This window comes from Olea europaea, chromosome 6 (genome assembly GCF_002742605.1).
Source record: "Olea europaea var. sylvestris chromosome 6, O_europaea_v1, whole genome shotgun sequence".
NCBI classification, from domain to species: domain Eukaryota; kingdom Viridiplantae; phylum Streptophyta; class Magnoliopsida; order Lamiales; family Oleaceae; genus Olea; species Olea europaea.
In genome coordinates this window covers 6,591,925-6,604,949 of record NC_036242.1, presented here as the reverse complement: position 1 = coordinate 6,604,949, position 13,025 = coordinate 6,591,925, and the positions used below count along the sequence as shown (strand labels likewise).

At 38.2% G+C, this 13,025-nt stretch overlaps 1 protein-coding gene across 1 annotated transcript; it reads left to right on the top strand.

Moving 5' to 3' along the window:
* Positions 1–6,145: 6,145 nt before the first annotated feature.
* Positions 6,146–9,442, top strand: LOC111395062. The gene is made up of 4 exons (XM_023021084.1): positions 6,146–8,048; positions 8,160–8,275; positions 8,332–8,847; positions 9,017–9,442. The coding sequence occupies exons 1-4, from the start codon at positions 6,146–6,148 to the stop codon at positions 9,440–9,442; spliced, it is 2,961 nt and encodes a 986-aa protein (XP_022876852.1).
* Positions 9,443–13,025: the final 3,583 nt, after the last annotated feature.

Below are 13,025 nucleotides of genomic sequence, written 5' to 3'. Positions count from 1 at the left end.
TAAGCTTTTTCAATTTGAGTAAACTAGATATATTTTTCAGTTCCCTTAATTTTAGAAGTGTTGTTTCAATTATATTAATATAGTTGGGAAATGAGGTCTAATGAAATGAAAATCTTAAAATCCAATTAGGTTTTCATAATCAAAATGTTACGTTTGAGGACATGATGATCCTATTTATTATTCTGTCTCTGGTGATTTAGTTTTGCGCTCTCTTACAAACAAAGTCATGGGAGAAGTCAACTCCAAATTATTGACACCAGAGCCCAAAAACATGGATGAAATAATTCATGGATGGTGGCAGGGTTGGAGCCAACACTCGATGAGCCCCTTCGGCTATCGTGCTATCTTTGCCAAATTTTTTCCTTATATTGGGCCATTACTCATGGCTGCTCAAGCGACTGTCTAGCAGTCGCCTGTGCGTACCTAAATTCCTTGATCTGCCACTGAATAATGGGAGTAAAACTAAGCACAACCAATTTTTGACTCACTGCTCATCAATTTTGTCTTTCCAAGGTTTTTGGATGACAAGAAAATGTTGCCACGACCCAATTTCGTTGGCTAGAGGCTTCTTATCACTGGAATAAGACAGTGACATGCCCCACCCCATGTAACGCTATTGGACCCGGAACGAGATGTGCGTCGATGATAAATACCAACTAGAAGTCGGACCAACCATCAAAGCTCCTACAAGTGCAATATGCCACTTTTTATAAATAATTTTTTTAACAGTATTTCGGCATTATCTCTCCTGTAAACAAGACTAACCAACTGGTGATCAATTACAAACAAATCTCAAATTATAACACAATACAATAAAGATAAGTCGAAATCTCAACTTTTACTAAGAAAATAACATGAAATGTACATATAGATACAAAATACATAGTAAGCCTCAACTCCAAAAGATACCCAGATACTCAACTGTTGTCTGATAAGAAAAAAAGTGGAAAAATATATGAATTGATAGCTCAGTGAGTGGAGAAGTTCGAAATAAATATACTTTTCATTTACACATTTTTATCGAAAATCAAGCTCATACTATTTAATAATTCACAAGATAATATCATATGATTATATTCAAAAAGTGAGACATTCAGATAACGTTGTAAAATATCAACTCAAGTTATGATATTTACATAAATAGGTAATCTCACTATAATCTCATCACATCAAATGTACTGGAAAATTCACCAAAAAATGTACTATTTGACTGAAATCTGTAATTCGCCCATCGGGCTAAGAACATTCGTCATGGGTCTTTGGCCCCCTCCGTCAACGAAAGTCAGTCTCAAGACCTCTGATAGTCAATTTAGAACACGGTCAAGGTCCTTCTGTAAACTATAAGTACACGGTTAAGACCAATGTCCGGTCAAGACCCCTCAGTGTAGGATAGAATACTGTCAAGGCCCCTTGTGAACTAAAAGAAGTATATAATCACTGGTATTTTTCTAGTCGATCTCAATATCACATGTCACATTCCAGTTCATAAGTAATCCATGTATAGCCAAGGCCCCTTTTTGAACTACAAGAAGTATATAATCATGGGTATTTTTTTGAACGATCTCAATATCACGTGTCACGTTCTATTTCATAAGTAATCCATGTACAACCTTAATGATTTCATATGTATCATAATGATAGAATATTTCATAATAATCATGTAATTGTACAAAATATTCACATAATTGCACATCATGTAATAGTATAATTACTATATTAATTTTTTTTAAAAATATATAAGTTTTTTTCACTCACAAAGCTATGTACGCAAAATCAACTCGGTTGGTAAGTTGTCTCAATGTCCATATCGTCGCCTGAAGTACGACATATTTTTGAGGTTAACGATTAATTATTTTAAGTAATTTCAATAATTAAATAGGCGTTACCAAAACTTAAATCATACCACGTTTAAGCGATTTCTAAAGTATCTTTAATCACTTAACCTAATTTTTCTTTCATTTGACTCAATTACGTAACTTATTATACTTAATTCAATACCAAAAAAACTATACCAAAAAACTGTGATAAAGAAAGTGACAATGGAACATATGTTCAACTCCATTTCAACCAACGGAAAATGGGGAAGACAAAGTTTGGTAGAACTTTTCCAATACATAATGTGGTTATAAAGCAAGAAAAAATATCAAAGGGAGAAAACAGGTACATATATTTAGAATATCTTTGATAAATATGAGTAATGTTATTTGTACATTACCGTGTACATAATGGTGTTAAAGGATAAAATCTCACATCCAACAAAGATGAAAACGCCTTTTAAGGTGAAATCCCAAGTTTTCATATGGTATTAGAGCCCATTAAGCTCCAACTAACGATTCGATCCGATTAAGACTCAATAAATGAGTATATAAATTTCAAGATTGGTTTACTCAAACAAGCCACTATCTTGCGAGGGCATGTTAAGGGATAAAATCTCACATCGATTAAAGATGGAAAAAATAGACCAATGTATAAGGTCTTGTACTGCTCCTCTTAACAAGATTGACCTTTTAAGACTGAACCCTAAGTCTTTACAAATGTTGTAGAGATAAATGACATAGAAAGATTATAATAACCAGATAAATGACATGGAATAGGGAGAAAGATTATAATAACCAAAATTTCTTTGATTATAATAACTAAATTTTCTTTTCTTTCCTTCTCCACATCTCCTCCTCCCTTTTACACAAAGCAGTTCTTGCTTTCTGGCTATCATAGTTTGTTTTTCCATATGGACGCGATACTATAAGCAAAGCTGCTCTACTCGTCAGTTCAGCTAAAGGTAACAGACTTGCACTTTCACCTGCTGTTCTTGATGACAATTATAGAAATGTGACTACAGTAAAAGGCACCCTTGGTACTTTAGAAAAATGTGAAACTGGACTAGGACAAAAGAAATCTGTTGAAGTAAAGGTTACAGCCCCATTCCAACTAGTGCGGGCTTGGGTTTGGGAGAGATTCCAACATATATGTCCCAAGCCCAATTGAATTAAGCTTGGTGGATCAAGATTGACTCAATGGAATGGCACAAAGGAAGTGGGAACGAAGAACTTAAAGTTTTATTGTCACTAGATGGTTCTAAAGAAGATTTAATTTAGCGCCTTTGTTAGACCATGCAATTTGGCATGGATCAATATCTTCCATATAGTGTAATGCGAGAGAATGGATGTGCTAAGATTGCTTGAGGTAATTATACCAGGGAAATTGGGAATGTCATATTGTACATACCAGCACGACTTTTTGAGTAAGATGCTACCAGTCACGCTTGACATAGTGGGATAAATTTGGGTTTTTCAGAAGCCATAGGCCTAAGGTTGTTCCAACGGAAGTGAAGAAGGCTTTGTCAAAATCAAATCTGAAGATGAAGAACTTTATCCTCCTCCACCTGGCTTTCCTCCCAAGCATGCTAGGGTGGAGTTGAATTGATCAAAGGTGACAGCTGCTATGAAAAATCTCTCTCCCTCAAGGTGAACTTTGCGGAATATATTTTTAAATTCATTTTTAGCATTCTGCGATGTTTAATATTTGGATTGCAAATCTAGTTGTCAATCATTTATGCAGTTCCCATTGACGTGTTCTCTATTTGGACATCCAGTTGTATATTTTAGTATTAATTTTATTTCACATTATTTGCCGTCACCTAGCACTAACAAGATACTTCCTGTCTCTGCATCTATTTTTTCTATTATGACACATAACAAATTAGATTTTCCATATGTTTTGAAGCCCTGCATCATTCATGAGACTGGTGTGCCCAATTAGAAATTTCATTTAAAGGCATTGCATTGAACAACATAAAACTTCGGGTTAAGGCGTTAAGCTATTCCGATATCAGAATGCGAGAGAGATCTTTCAGGTTCCTTTAAATTTAGAAGTGTCGTTTTAATTAAATCATTATAATTGGAACTCAAGGTCTACTGAAATGAGTTAAATTAAATAGCTTACATAGATTTCCGTAAACATTTTCATAATCAAAAATTTATATTAAAGGACATGAAGACCGTGTCTATTATTCTCTCTCTTGTGACTTGGGTTCCTAATCTCTCTTACAAAAGGGTCATGGAAGAAGTCAACTAAGTTATTACAATTATGCTACAGTGCCAGAATTATTGACATAATAGTTGACATATCTTCACATCTCTAATATTGGACTGTTTAAAACATAGTTATCTTTTCCATCAAATCATTTTTCGTTACATACGAATCTGTCACCATTCATTTGGCAAAATAGCATAATTTATGTTATTATAACACAGGCCATATTATCAGTAGTACACGAAATAAAGCACACACAAGAAGCAAGCCAAAAGGCATCGATTTAATAGTTCGTGTGTAGCAGGATTGAAATTGAGCACAACCTCTTTTTGGCTTGCCGCTTATCCATTTTGTCTTCCCAATCCCGTTGGCTAGAGGCATCGTCTTATCACTTGCATTCATTGTTCATGTTGGAAATCAGGATCCCTTTGTTAATTCATTTGTGAATAAAGTTTCACACAAAATCATGTGTACCTATATACTTACCATGATTTGATTCATTACTAAATCAGGTTCAAATTTTCAAAAATATTCTAATGATGAGGCAAAGCTAATTCTAGACATGGGAAGCCATGATTTTCTTGACGACATGAAGTAATTAAAGAAGGTAGAAATTAAAATGATTTGATCCTGACACTCCATAGCAGCCCATTGATCGTGAATTACAAGGAAGAGGAAGATTCGGTGTAGTGGTCGCCGGTTTAAATGAATATTGGGTCTGCAAGTTTGTTTGCCTAGATGCAAGCTACACGGAGCAGAATCTTCTGAATTCTTTGCCTTAGAATATTAGCACAAGGTCCCTATAAAATAGCAAGTAAAATACGTGTATAACATAATTTTCCAGTGGAATGAAAACCTGATCGAGTCATTCTCACTGAGGTCATATCCATTCTCAATCTCGATTTAGGGCATTTAGCCATATGGTTGGTATTAGGAAAATATGTAATTGGCAAATCTGTGATCAAGGACCAAATTGTCAAAATTGTAAAGTCAAAGACCAAATTGTCAATGTCCAATAGTTCAGGGACTAGAGTTACAATTAACTAAAGTTTATAGGCTCGGTCTAGGGTTGTGTGGGATGCCTCGAAGATGCAAGCAGCTCTTTGATTTCGCTAGAGTCTCGCCCCGACCTCGCTCTAGCCACAATTGCAGAACCAACTTTGCTGGACTCACGCTGAGCCATCGCTAGAGCGAAATGTACGTCGCTCGAGGCTCGCCAGTACCTCGCTCGAGCGACCGTGTTACCTAGCCAATTCTAATTTTAAACGCTCGCGAATGTTTGACGCTCCACATTACCATATATCAGCCTCTATATATACAAAACGTCTGATTCGTGTTCATTAACCCAAAAATTCACATTGAAAACACTTTGAATATTCTTTCAATTCCTTGGCAACCAAAAATCCAAATCATTCACTCCAAGGATCAAAAGCCAAAGAAATCCTTCATTGATCTTATACCAATCTTTGGCTTGTTGAGTAAAAACATCAAATCCATAAACACCAAAACACCTGTCTCACAACTCCAATTAAACTTCCAGAAGATCATCAGTTTGAAGATCCGGGAAGGATTTGCTTGAAGAGCTGGAGTGCGTGGCAATTCACGGGAGGTAGAAATTATACAAGGCTGGGATTTAGCACGGATCTGCAAAATCCAGGAGGGTCTTGAGTTCATACAGCAAGGAGGTCAGAAAATTGAGAGTGTCAATGATGTCTGGAGTGCTGTAAGTTGGTTTCTACAATAGTGAATCTCTACTGGCTTGTGCCCGGAGTTTTTACCCAGTTGGGTTTCTCCGTCAACATGTTTATTGTGTTTTTACCGCTTTAATTTATTTACTTGTCAATGGTAATCCAACATAGATAGATAAATCACGTGAATTAATCTGGACAAATTATAATTTGTATGACTTGTTGCATGAATTAGTCAAAAAGTTTTTAATCCCGCAAGAACACCTATTCACCCCCCTATAGGTGTTAGTTGGGTCGAACGATAGGTTTTTCAAGTGGTATTAGAGCTTAATCTCGAGTCCTGACCCATAGTTGTCTAGATGAGTCAATCACTGTCTGTACCTCCATTTTTCGACGGAAGTAATTATGCATATTGGAAGGTTAGAATGCGTGCGTTCCTTAAGTCCTTAGATGAACATGTTTGGATTAGCGTTCAAAATGGTTGGAAACCTCCATCTACTACCGTATCAGGAACAATTAACCTTACTGACATATCACTGTGGAATAAAGATGAATTAGCTGCATGTAATTGGAATAGTAAGGGAATTCATGCATTATTCATGGTTATATCTCCAGAAGAGTTTAGGAGAGTGTCTATGTGTGAAACTGCTAAGGAGGTTTGGGACATTCTCGAAACTACACATGAGGGAACTAAGATAGTAAAGAACTCAAAATTGCAAATGCTAGCCTCTAGGTTTGAAGAAGTGAGGATGAAAGATGATGAAACCTTTGATGAGTTTTACGCTAAACTAAATGATATAGTTAACTCTAGTTTCAACCTAGGTGAGAGAATTCCCGAGACTAAGATTGTGAGAAAAGTACTTAGATCTCTACCTGAGAGATTTAGGCCTAAAGTCACTGCCATTGAGGAAATTAAGGACCTAGATGAAGTTAAGATCGAAGAATTGGTAGGATCCTTGCAAACCTATGAACTCACTATCTCACAACATAAGAAAGGAAAGTCCATAGCCCTAAAATCCATTAAAGAAGATGTATCTTCTGATACTGAGTCACTTAGGGATGTGGAAATCGCATACTTTGTTAAGAAATTTCAAAAAGTCCTCAAGAATAGGAGAAAGCCTCAGGATAGGAAGAGTGGAGCCCCTAGCATATTCACAAAAGATAAAATTGAGAAAGTTAACAATAAAGGGTCAAGTGAGAAGCCACGTTTGGTTAGATGTCATGAGTGTCAAGGAATAGGTCACTATAGGAATGAGTGTCCTAGCTATAAGAAAAATCAAAGAAAAGGGAAAGATAGGGCCTTAGTTGTCTCACTTACTGATAATGAATCTGAGACCAGTGATAGGCAGGAATCCTCTAGTAGTGATGATGAAGGAAATTATATGGCATTTGTGGCTACTGTTAAGAGTGAATCTGATAAGGAAAGTGACAAGGTTGAGGAAGAACATTTAAACGATAATTCTGGTAATGAGGATGAGGATGAGGATGAGGATGACATAGACTTACAAGAAGCTTATCAACTGTTGTTTAAGGAGAGTCTTAAAATAAAGAAGGTCAATAAAGCCCTACTTAAAAAGGTTGACGAACTTGAAAGGGAAAAAGAGAATCTAGGTAGTAAGCTTCAGGACTCACTTAAGAGTGGTAGTGAGTTAAAATGTGTCAATGAGAAATTGGAAGACAAGGTTAAGAGTTTGACTAGTGAATTGGTGAAATCTAATACTCATCTTCAGACATTCATAAGTGGAACTAATAAATTGGATAACCTGTTGGGAATGAATAAGCCAGTGGGAGATAAGAGAGGTCTAGGATATGTTGAGGGTAATACACATGTTGCTGGACCATCTAAGACTGTCTTTGTGTCTGCCTCTAAGTCTAATGTTGTTAGGAGTCCAAGTAAGGGTAAGAGTGTTCCTAGGGAACAGAGTCATCAATCACGTAGGAATATCAGGACTAGGTACCCACAGACACGTACCTTTGAGCTTAGGTTCATTCCCACCTGTCACCACTGTGGAGCTCTAGGACACACTAGGCCTAGATGTTATAAGTTAGGCAATGAGCGTAGAAATCAAAATATTCCTAGTCAGGTTAGCTTTCCGTCTAATCAGGCTAGTCATTTGACTGAGATGCTTACTAAGCTAACTAAGAGTACTTTGTCATCTAAAAAGATTTGGGTCAAAAAGGGTGATCTAGCTAGACTTTCAGGTCAAGAAAAGTGTTTTGTTGCTCATGTTGCATTGAAAGCCCAAAATTACAACATGTGGTACCTAGATAGTGCATGTTCTAGGCATATGTGTGGTAATAAAGCTCTATTCACTACTCTTGATGAATGTAATGGTGGTATGGTTACCTTTGGAGATGGGGGCTCTGCACCTATTCTTGGCAAAGGTACTGTACAAATGCATGGTTTACATGTGATCTCTAACGTGCTTTATGTGGAAGGTTTAAAGTCAAATTTGTTAAGCATTAGTCAGATTTGTGATGACGACTTTGAGGTTAGTTTTGTGCAGAAGAGATGTACCGTGTATGATTCATCCGGTGGGGTAGTCCTTGAAGGGGTTAGAACATCTGACAATTGTTATGGGGTATTACCTAATTCTAACTATGTTTGTAGAGTGCTAAAATTGATGTGAGTGAGCTCTGTCACAAAAGATTAGGTCATTTGAACTATAAGAGTCTAGAGCAGTTGGCTAAGAAAGAATTGATAGATGGGCTGCCTAAGATAGTTCCTAGTGAAAATGTTGTGTGTGGACCATGTCAACTAGGTAAACAACTTAAGGGGAGCCATAAGAAGACTACTAAAATTCTGACCAAAAGACCCTTGGAGTTGGTACACATGGATTTGATGGGACCTTCTAGGACTGAGAGTTTAGGTGGTAAGCGATACATTCTTGTCGTGGTAGACGACTTCTTGAGGTTTACTTGGATAGAATTGCTAAGGGAAAAATCTGATGCTAGTGACCTCATAAAGTCTCTGTGTAAACGGCTTAGCAATGAACTGAATCTCAAAGTGTCTAGGATGCGTTGTGACCATGGAAAAGAGTTTGAGAACTTTAATCTTAAGAGTTTCTGTATGGACGAAGGGATATTGCATGAGTTCTCTTCCCCTATCACTCTGCAACAAAATGGGGTAGTTGAAAGGAAGAATCGTGTCCTTCAGGACATGGCTAGAGCCATGCTTCATGGCAAGGAATTAGCCCTACACTTTTGGGGAGAAGCTATTAACACTGCATGCCACATCATCAATAGAGTCTACCTTAGACCCAAGACTGATCAGACCCCATATGAAATTCTTAAAGGTAAAAAGCCTACTGTTAAGTATTTTAGAGTATTTGGGTAGCAATCTCGTAGCCTGGCTAAGTAAGAAACAAAATTCAATATCTTTATCCACGGCAGAGGCCGAATACATAGCTGTAGGGAGTTGCTGTACTCAGCTTCTCTGGATGAAACAAATGCTTAGTGATTATGGGATTAGTCAAGTGACAATGACTGTTTTCTGTGATAATACGAGTGCGATAAATATTTCTAAGAATCCCATTCAGCACTCTCAAACAAAACATATTGACATACGACATCATTTCATTCGAGAGCTTGTTGAATCACATGTTGTCTCTCTTGACCATGTTTCTACTGATAATCAATTGGCTGATCTACTTACGAAACCACTAGATGGATTGAGGTTTGAGTCGCTTCAGACGGCTGTTGGTGTTTGCTCACCTATTTGATCATGGATTCATGCATGTTCATACATTCATCACATATGTACCTCATCACTTCATATCTTGTGTGTATTCTGTGTGTGTGTGATGCATTTCTTTTGTTTTGTTTAGTCTTCTGTTTTGTGTTATGTGTGTGTTTTAATAAAAAAAATAAAAAAATTTATCAGTTAAAATAAAATAGAAATTTTTTTTTTGGACTTTTATGTAACGATTCTAGCATTTGCATCAAAGATCAAATTCTATTTTTCCAACATGTGTTTGAATCTCAGGATCCATCTTTGTTCATTTTTCAATGTGGAGTTCTGGGTATATGGCTCGTCATTCATTTTCACACAACACACACTGTAGTCCTGTAAGTGAGTTTTGACCGCATGGGTGAGACTTGGGATGGTGTTTTTCTATGATTGGGGTTGTATGTACATTTGACTTGATCTGGGACGAGTGTAACCTAATCAATATTATCTTTCCCCAGTTTTACTTTTGTTCTTTGTTGAACTTATGGCTATCTTCGGGGCCTATTTGACTCGAACAATTAAGCTTGAGGGGTTTCTAACCTGGTGCCCTATGGTCGTCTGACTTGGGAGTCACCGGCCCAAAGTTCGTTACAGGGGTCATTTATGTTGTCTAATGGGGATGGCATTGCACTTAAGTTTTTTTTTGTTTAAATTTAAAAAAAAAAGGTAAAAATAAAAATTTGGAATCATACAGTTAGGGGGAGTAAAATTGTGACAATCATAGTATTTGATATAGGTACTCGTGGAATTGGATTTGACTGTCACTTGGTCGACATTCACCTTTGTCGGGTTGTTTTCACATGTCCTTTCTCACTAATTTAAGGTTTTGAGTCTAGCTTGCATGGACTACGTGGCACTTTTCACGGTGATGTTCTGTATACACTTTACTATACGGGATTCTAAACTATGTGTGGATTAACGATTTGTCTACGTGCTGGTGGTCGGGTTTGTGATTTTATGCCAATTGTTGGTTTTGATTGCATATGTGGTTCCATGCTATTTTTTTTTTGTTTTTTCCCTATTACGTAGTTCACTTATTTTTGAAATTTCACGATTTGGGGCTAGTTTCGTCATTTCTTGAAGATTATGTTATCTTTCTCAAAATTCAAATCTTTGGTGCTATTTTTGACATTTGGTTTTTCGCTCGAGTCTCGCCTGGCCTTCGCTCAAGCGACAAAAGCAGTTTGCCTGTCGCCCGAGTCTTGCTGGACCCTCGCTCGAGCGACAGGCCTATTTTAAAACGGCCCTGTTTCATTTTTTTCGCGCATTTTCTTCTTTTTCTCTTCTCCTTCGTTTTTCTTCGCCATTTCCTCCATATTTCATCACCTTATTCCTCTATTACAATCACTCCACGGTCCATAACATATTGGTTTCCGGATTTCCTTTGCCAAACTTCTTATTGAGGTAATTTTTTTCCCTTTTTTTTTCGTTTTCCTCCGCTTTGTTGTGTGTTCGGCTTACTTTGGTCTTCTTACATGATTGTTACTTAATTCATTGTGGCTTCGACATTCCTTGTTTCATTGGGAGTTCTTTCCCGCATTGTGCATCACGATTTCCATTGCATTTTTGATTTCTTCATTCTTCAAAGTATGTGGTTTACATGTTTTTTTTTTTTATATCTATTTTCAATTCGTTCGTTCTTGCATTCCGTTAATCCGTTTGACGTATGGTTTGTTTCATTTTAAAGTACGTCATTTCTAGTTTGAGGGACTATGATTGGATGGGTGATTGGATCTCATATGTGCTTGGAATTGTGTGACAAAGTGATGCACGCCACATGCTCGATGAAATTCCTTACCTATTTTACTCTTTGTTTTCTTTCTTTTGTGCATCTCATTTCTTTCTTTCCTTTACGTCATTGGTTCTTTGTCATCACGTGCCATGATAGGTGTGTTTCCACATGTTTTTGGTCTATATCTTCATCTTACTTCGTTTGTGCTTAGGGTCATTCACGTTGGTCGATGCATCTCTATTGTGCCTCTTTTGTGTGTGCGGTGTTTCATTCCACATTACATCGCATCACGTGCATTCTTCATATTACTTATTAGTTTCATCTCTTCATATGCCAGATGGCCCGTAAGCATTCTCGATCCTCTGCGCAGCCGGCTAGTGGTTCGACGTCGTATAGTCGTTCCAGATTCATTTCTGCTACAGCTCAGGAGGTCTTCACTTCTCAGTTCTCCTTACGCCCCGTTCTCGTGGAGCGTGAGGTAATCTTATCTGACCTTCCTGTTGATATAGCCGCCATTTTTGTTTCCCGGGGTTGGGAGCCCCTACTCATTGGACTTTCACTTCCTTCCCCACTCCTCGTTCAGGAATTCTACGCGAATATTCATGATATAGATGACTCGTCCTTTAGGGTTACTCTTAGGGGTCATTCGTTTAGAGTTACTCCATCGGCTATAGCTCATGCCTTAGGTATACCTCAGGTTACCCATCCGACGTACCCCTATATTTTACCTGCTTCTATTCCGGCCGATACTCTTGTTCGGTCTACGCTTTTGAACACCCCGTCTATCGGTGGGCCTACGGCGATGGCCACGGGGTCATTGCCTACTGATCGTCAGGTCTTGTTGCGCATAGTGTGCACAAACCTGTGGCCTGTTGCCCATACCTCTTCTCTTCCTATGGTGCGTGCCCGTTTTCTGTATGCCCTTCTTCATGGGGACTCAATCGACTTTTCTAGTTTTGTATGCCAGAATATTTTGGCTTCCTTTCGTACTTCTGGGAGTCGGATTGGGTTGCCTTATGCTTGTTTGATTCATCGGGTTGCGTTGTCTTTGGGTGCCTCTTTTTCGGAGGGTTCGACTTGTCGCATAGGACGTCTGATTGGACAGCAGACCGTTCATCAGAGTCGATCCCATGTACTGTCCTCTTCCTCTACCGCTCCGGCTGCGACCCCTGATGTTTTTGATCCTTTGGAGCCCTTTGATCCTATTACTGAGATTCTTACAGGGGGCTCCCGTGTGTTTCTCCCTCCTCGTCCAGTTTTTCCTTCTCCTTTGCCTCCTAGCTCGGCGTTTGCTTCGACATCTACTTCTGCTCCGGGGGTGGCTTCTCTGCCCATTGACCCCACGGGGACGCTTATGGGTCAGATGTCTACACTGATCGAGCAGTAGGCTCGTATGATAGCTGAGATCACGCAGTTACGTGCTGCTTCGGAGCGTCAGTCCGCCGGGATGTTTACGTTCCGCCGTGCTCTTGCTGTCTGTCAGCGTCAGTTGAGCTGGATTCGGGATCATTTGGAGGAGGGCACGACTGCTAAGAGTGGTTCTGATTCTTCCAGTGCTGGAGATGCTGCTTCTTAGTTCGTTTTGTTGCTTTCACTTTTCTTTGGCCCTTTGTGACAAAAAGGGGGAGTAGATTTAGATTGATTGAGTTGGTATGGAATAGATTGCATAGACATTGGAGCTGCATAGATATTGGAGCAGATAATTATTTTTTGATAACTGTGATATAAAGTTGATGTATATATGTCATTTTGTAACTAGATTAAGTTTTTGATGTTTTGGCAATCTTAATGTCTGTTTTTGGTGTTTTAGACATAGATTATTATTGCTTCTTAATCTGGTTAA

Bases quoted from the DNA above. Each gene is read 5' to 3' on its own strand.
- LOC111395062 (XM_023021084.1), top strand. From the start codon at position 6,146: ATGCGTGCGTTCCTTAAGTCCTTAGATGAACATGTTTGGATTAGCGTT. The intron at 8,049-8,159 runs GTAATGGTGGTA...TTTATGTGGAAG, and splicing joins ATTCACTACTCTTGATGAAT to GTTTAAAGTCAAATTTGTTA. The intron at 8,276-8,331 runs GTTAGAACATCT...CTATGTTTGTAG, and splicing joins GTGGGGTAGTCCTTGAAGGG to AGTGCTAAAATTGATGTGAG.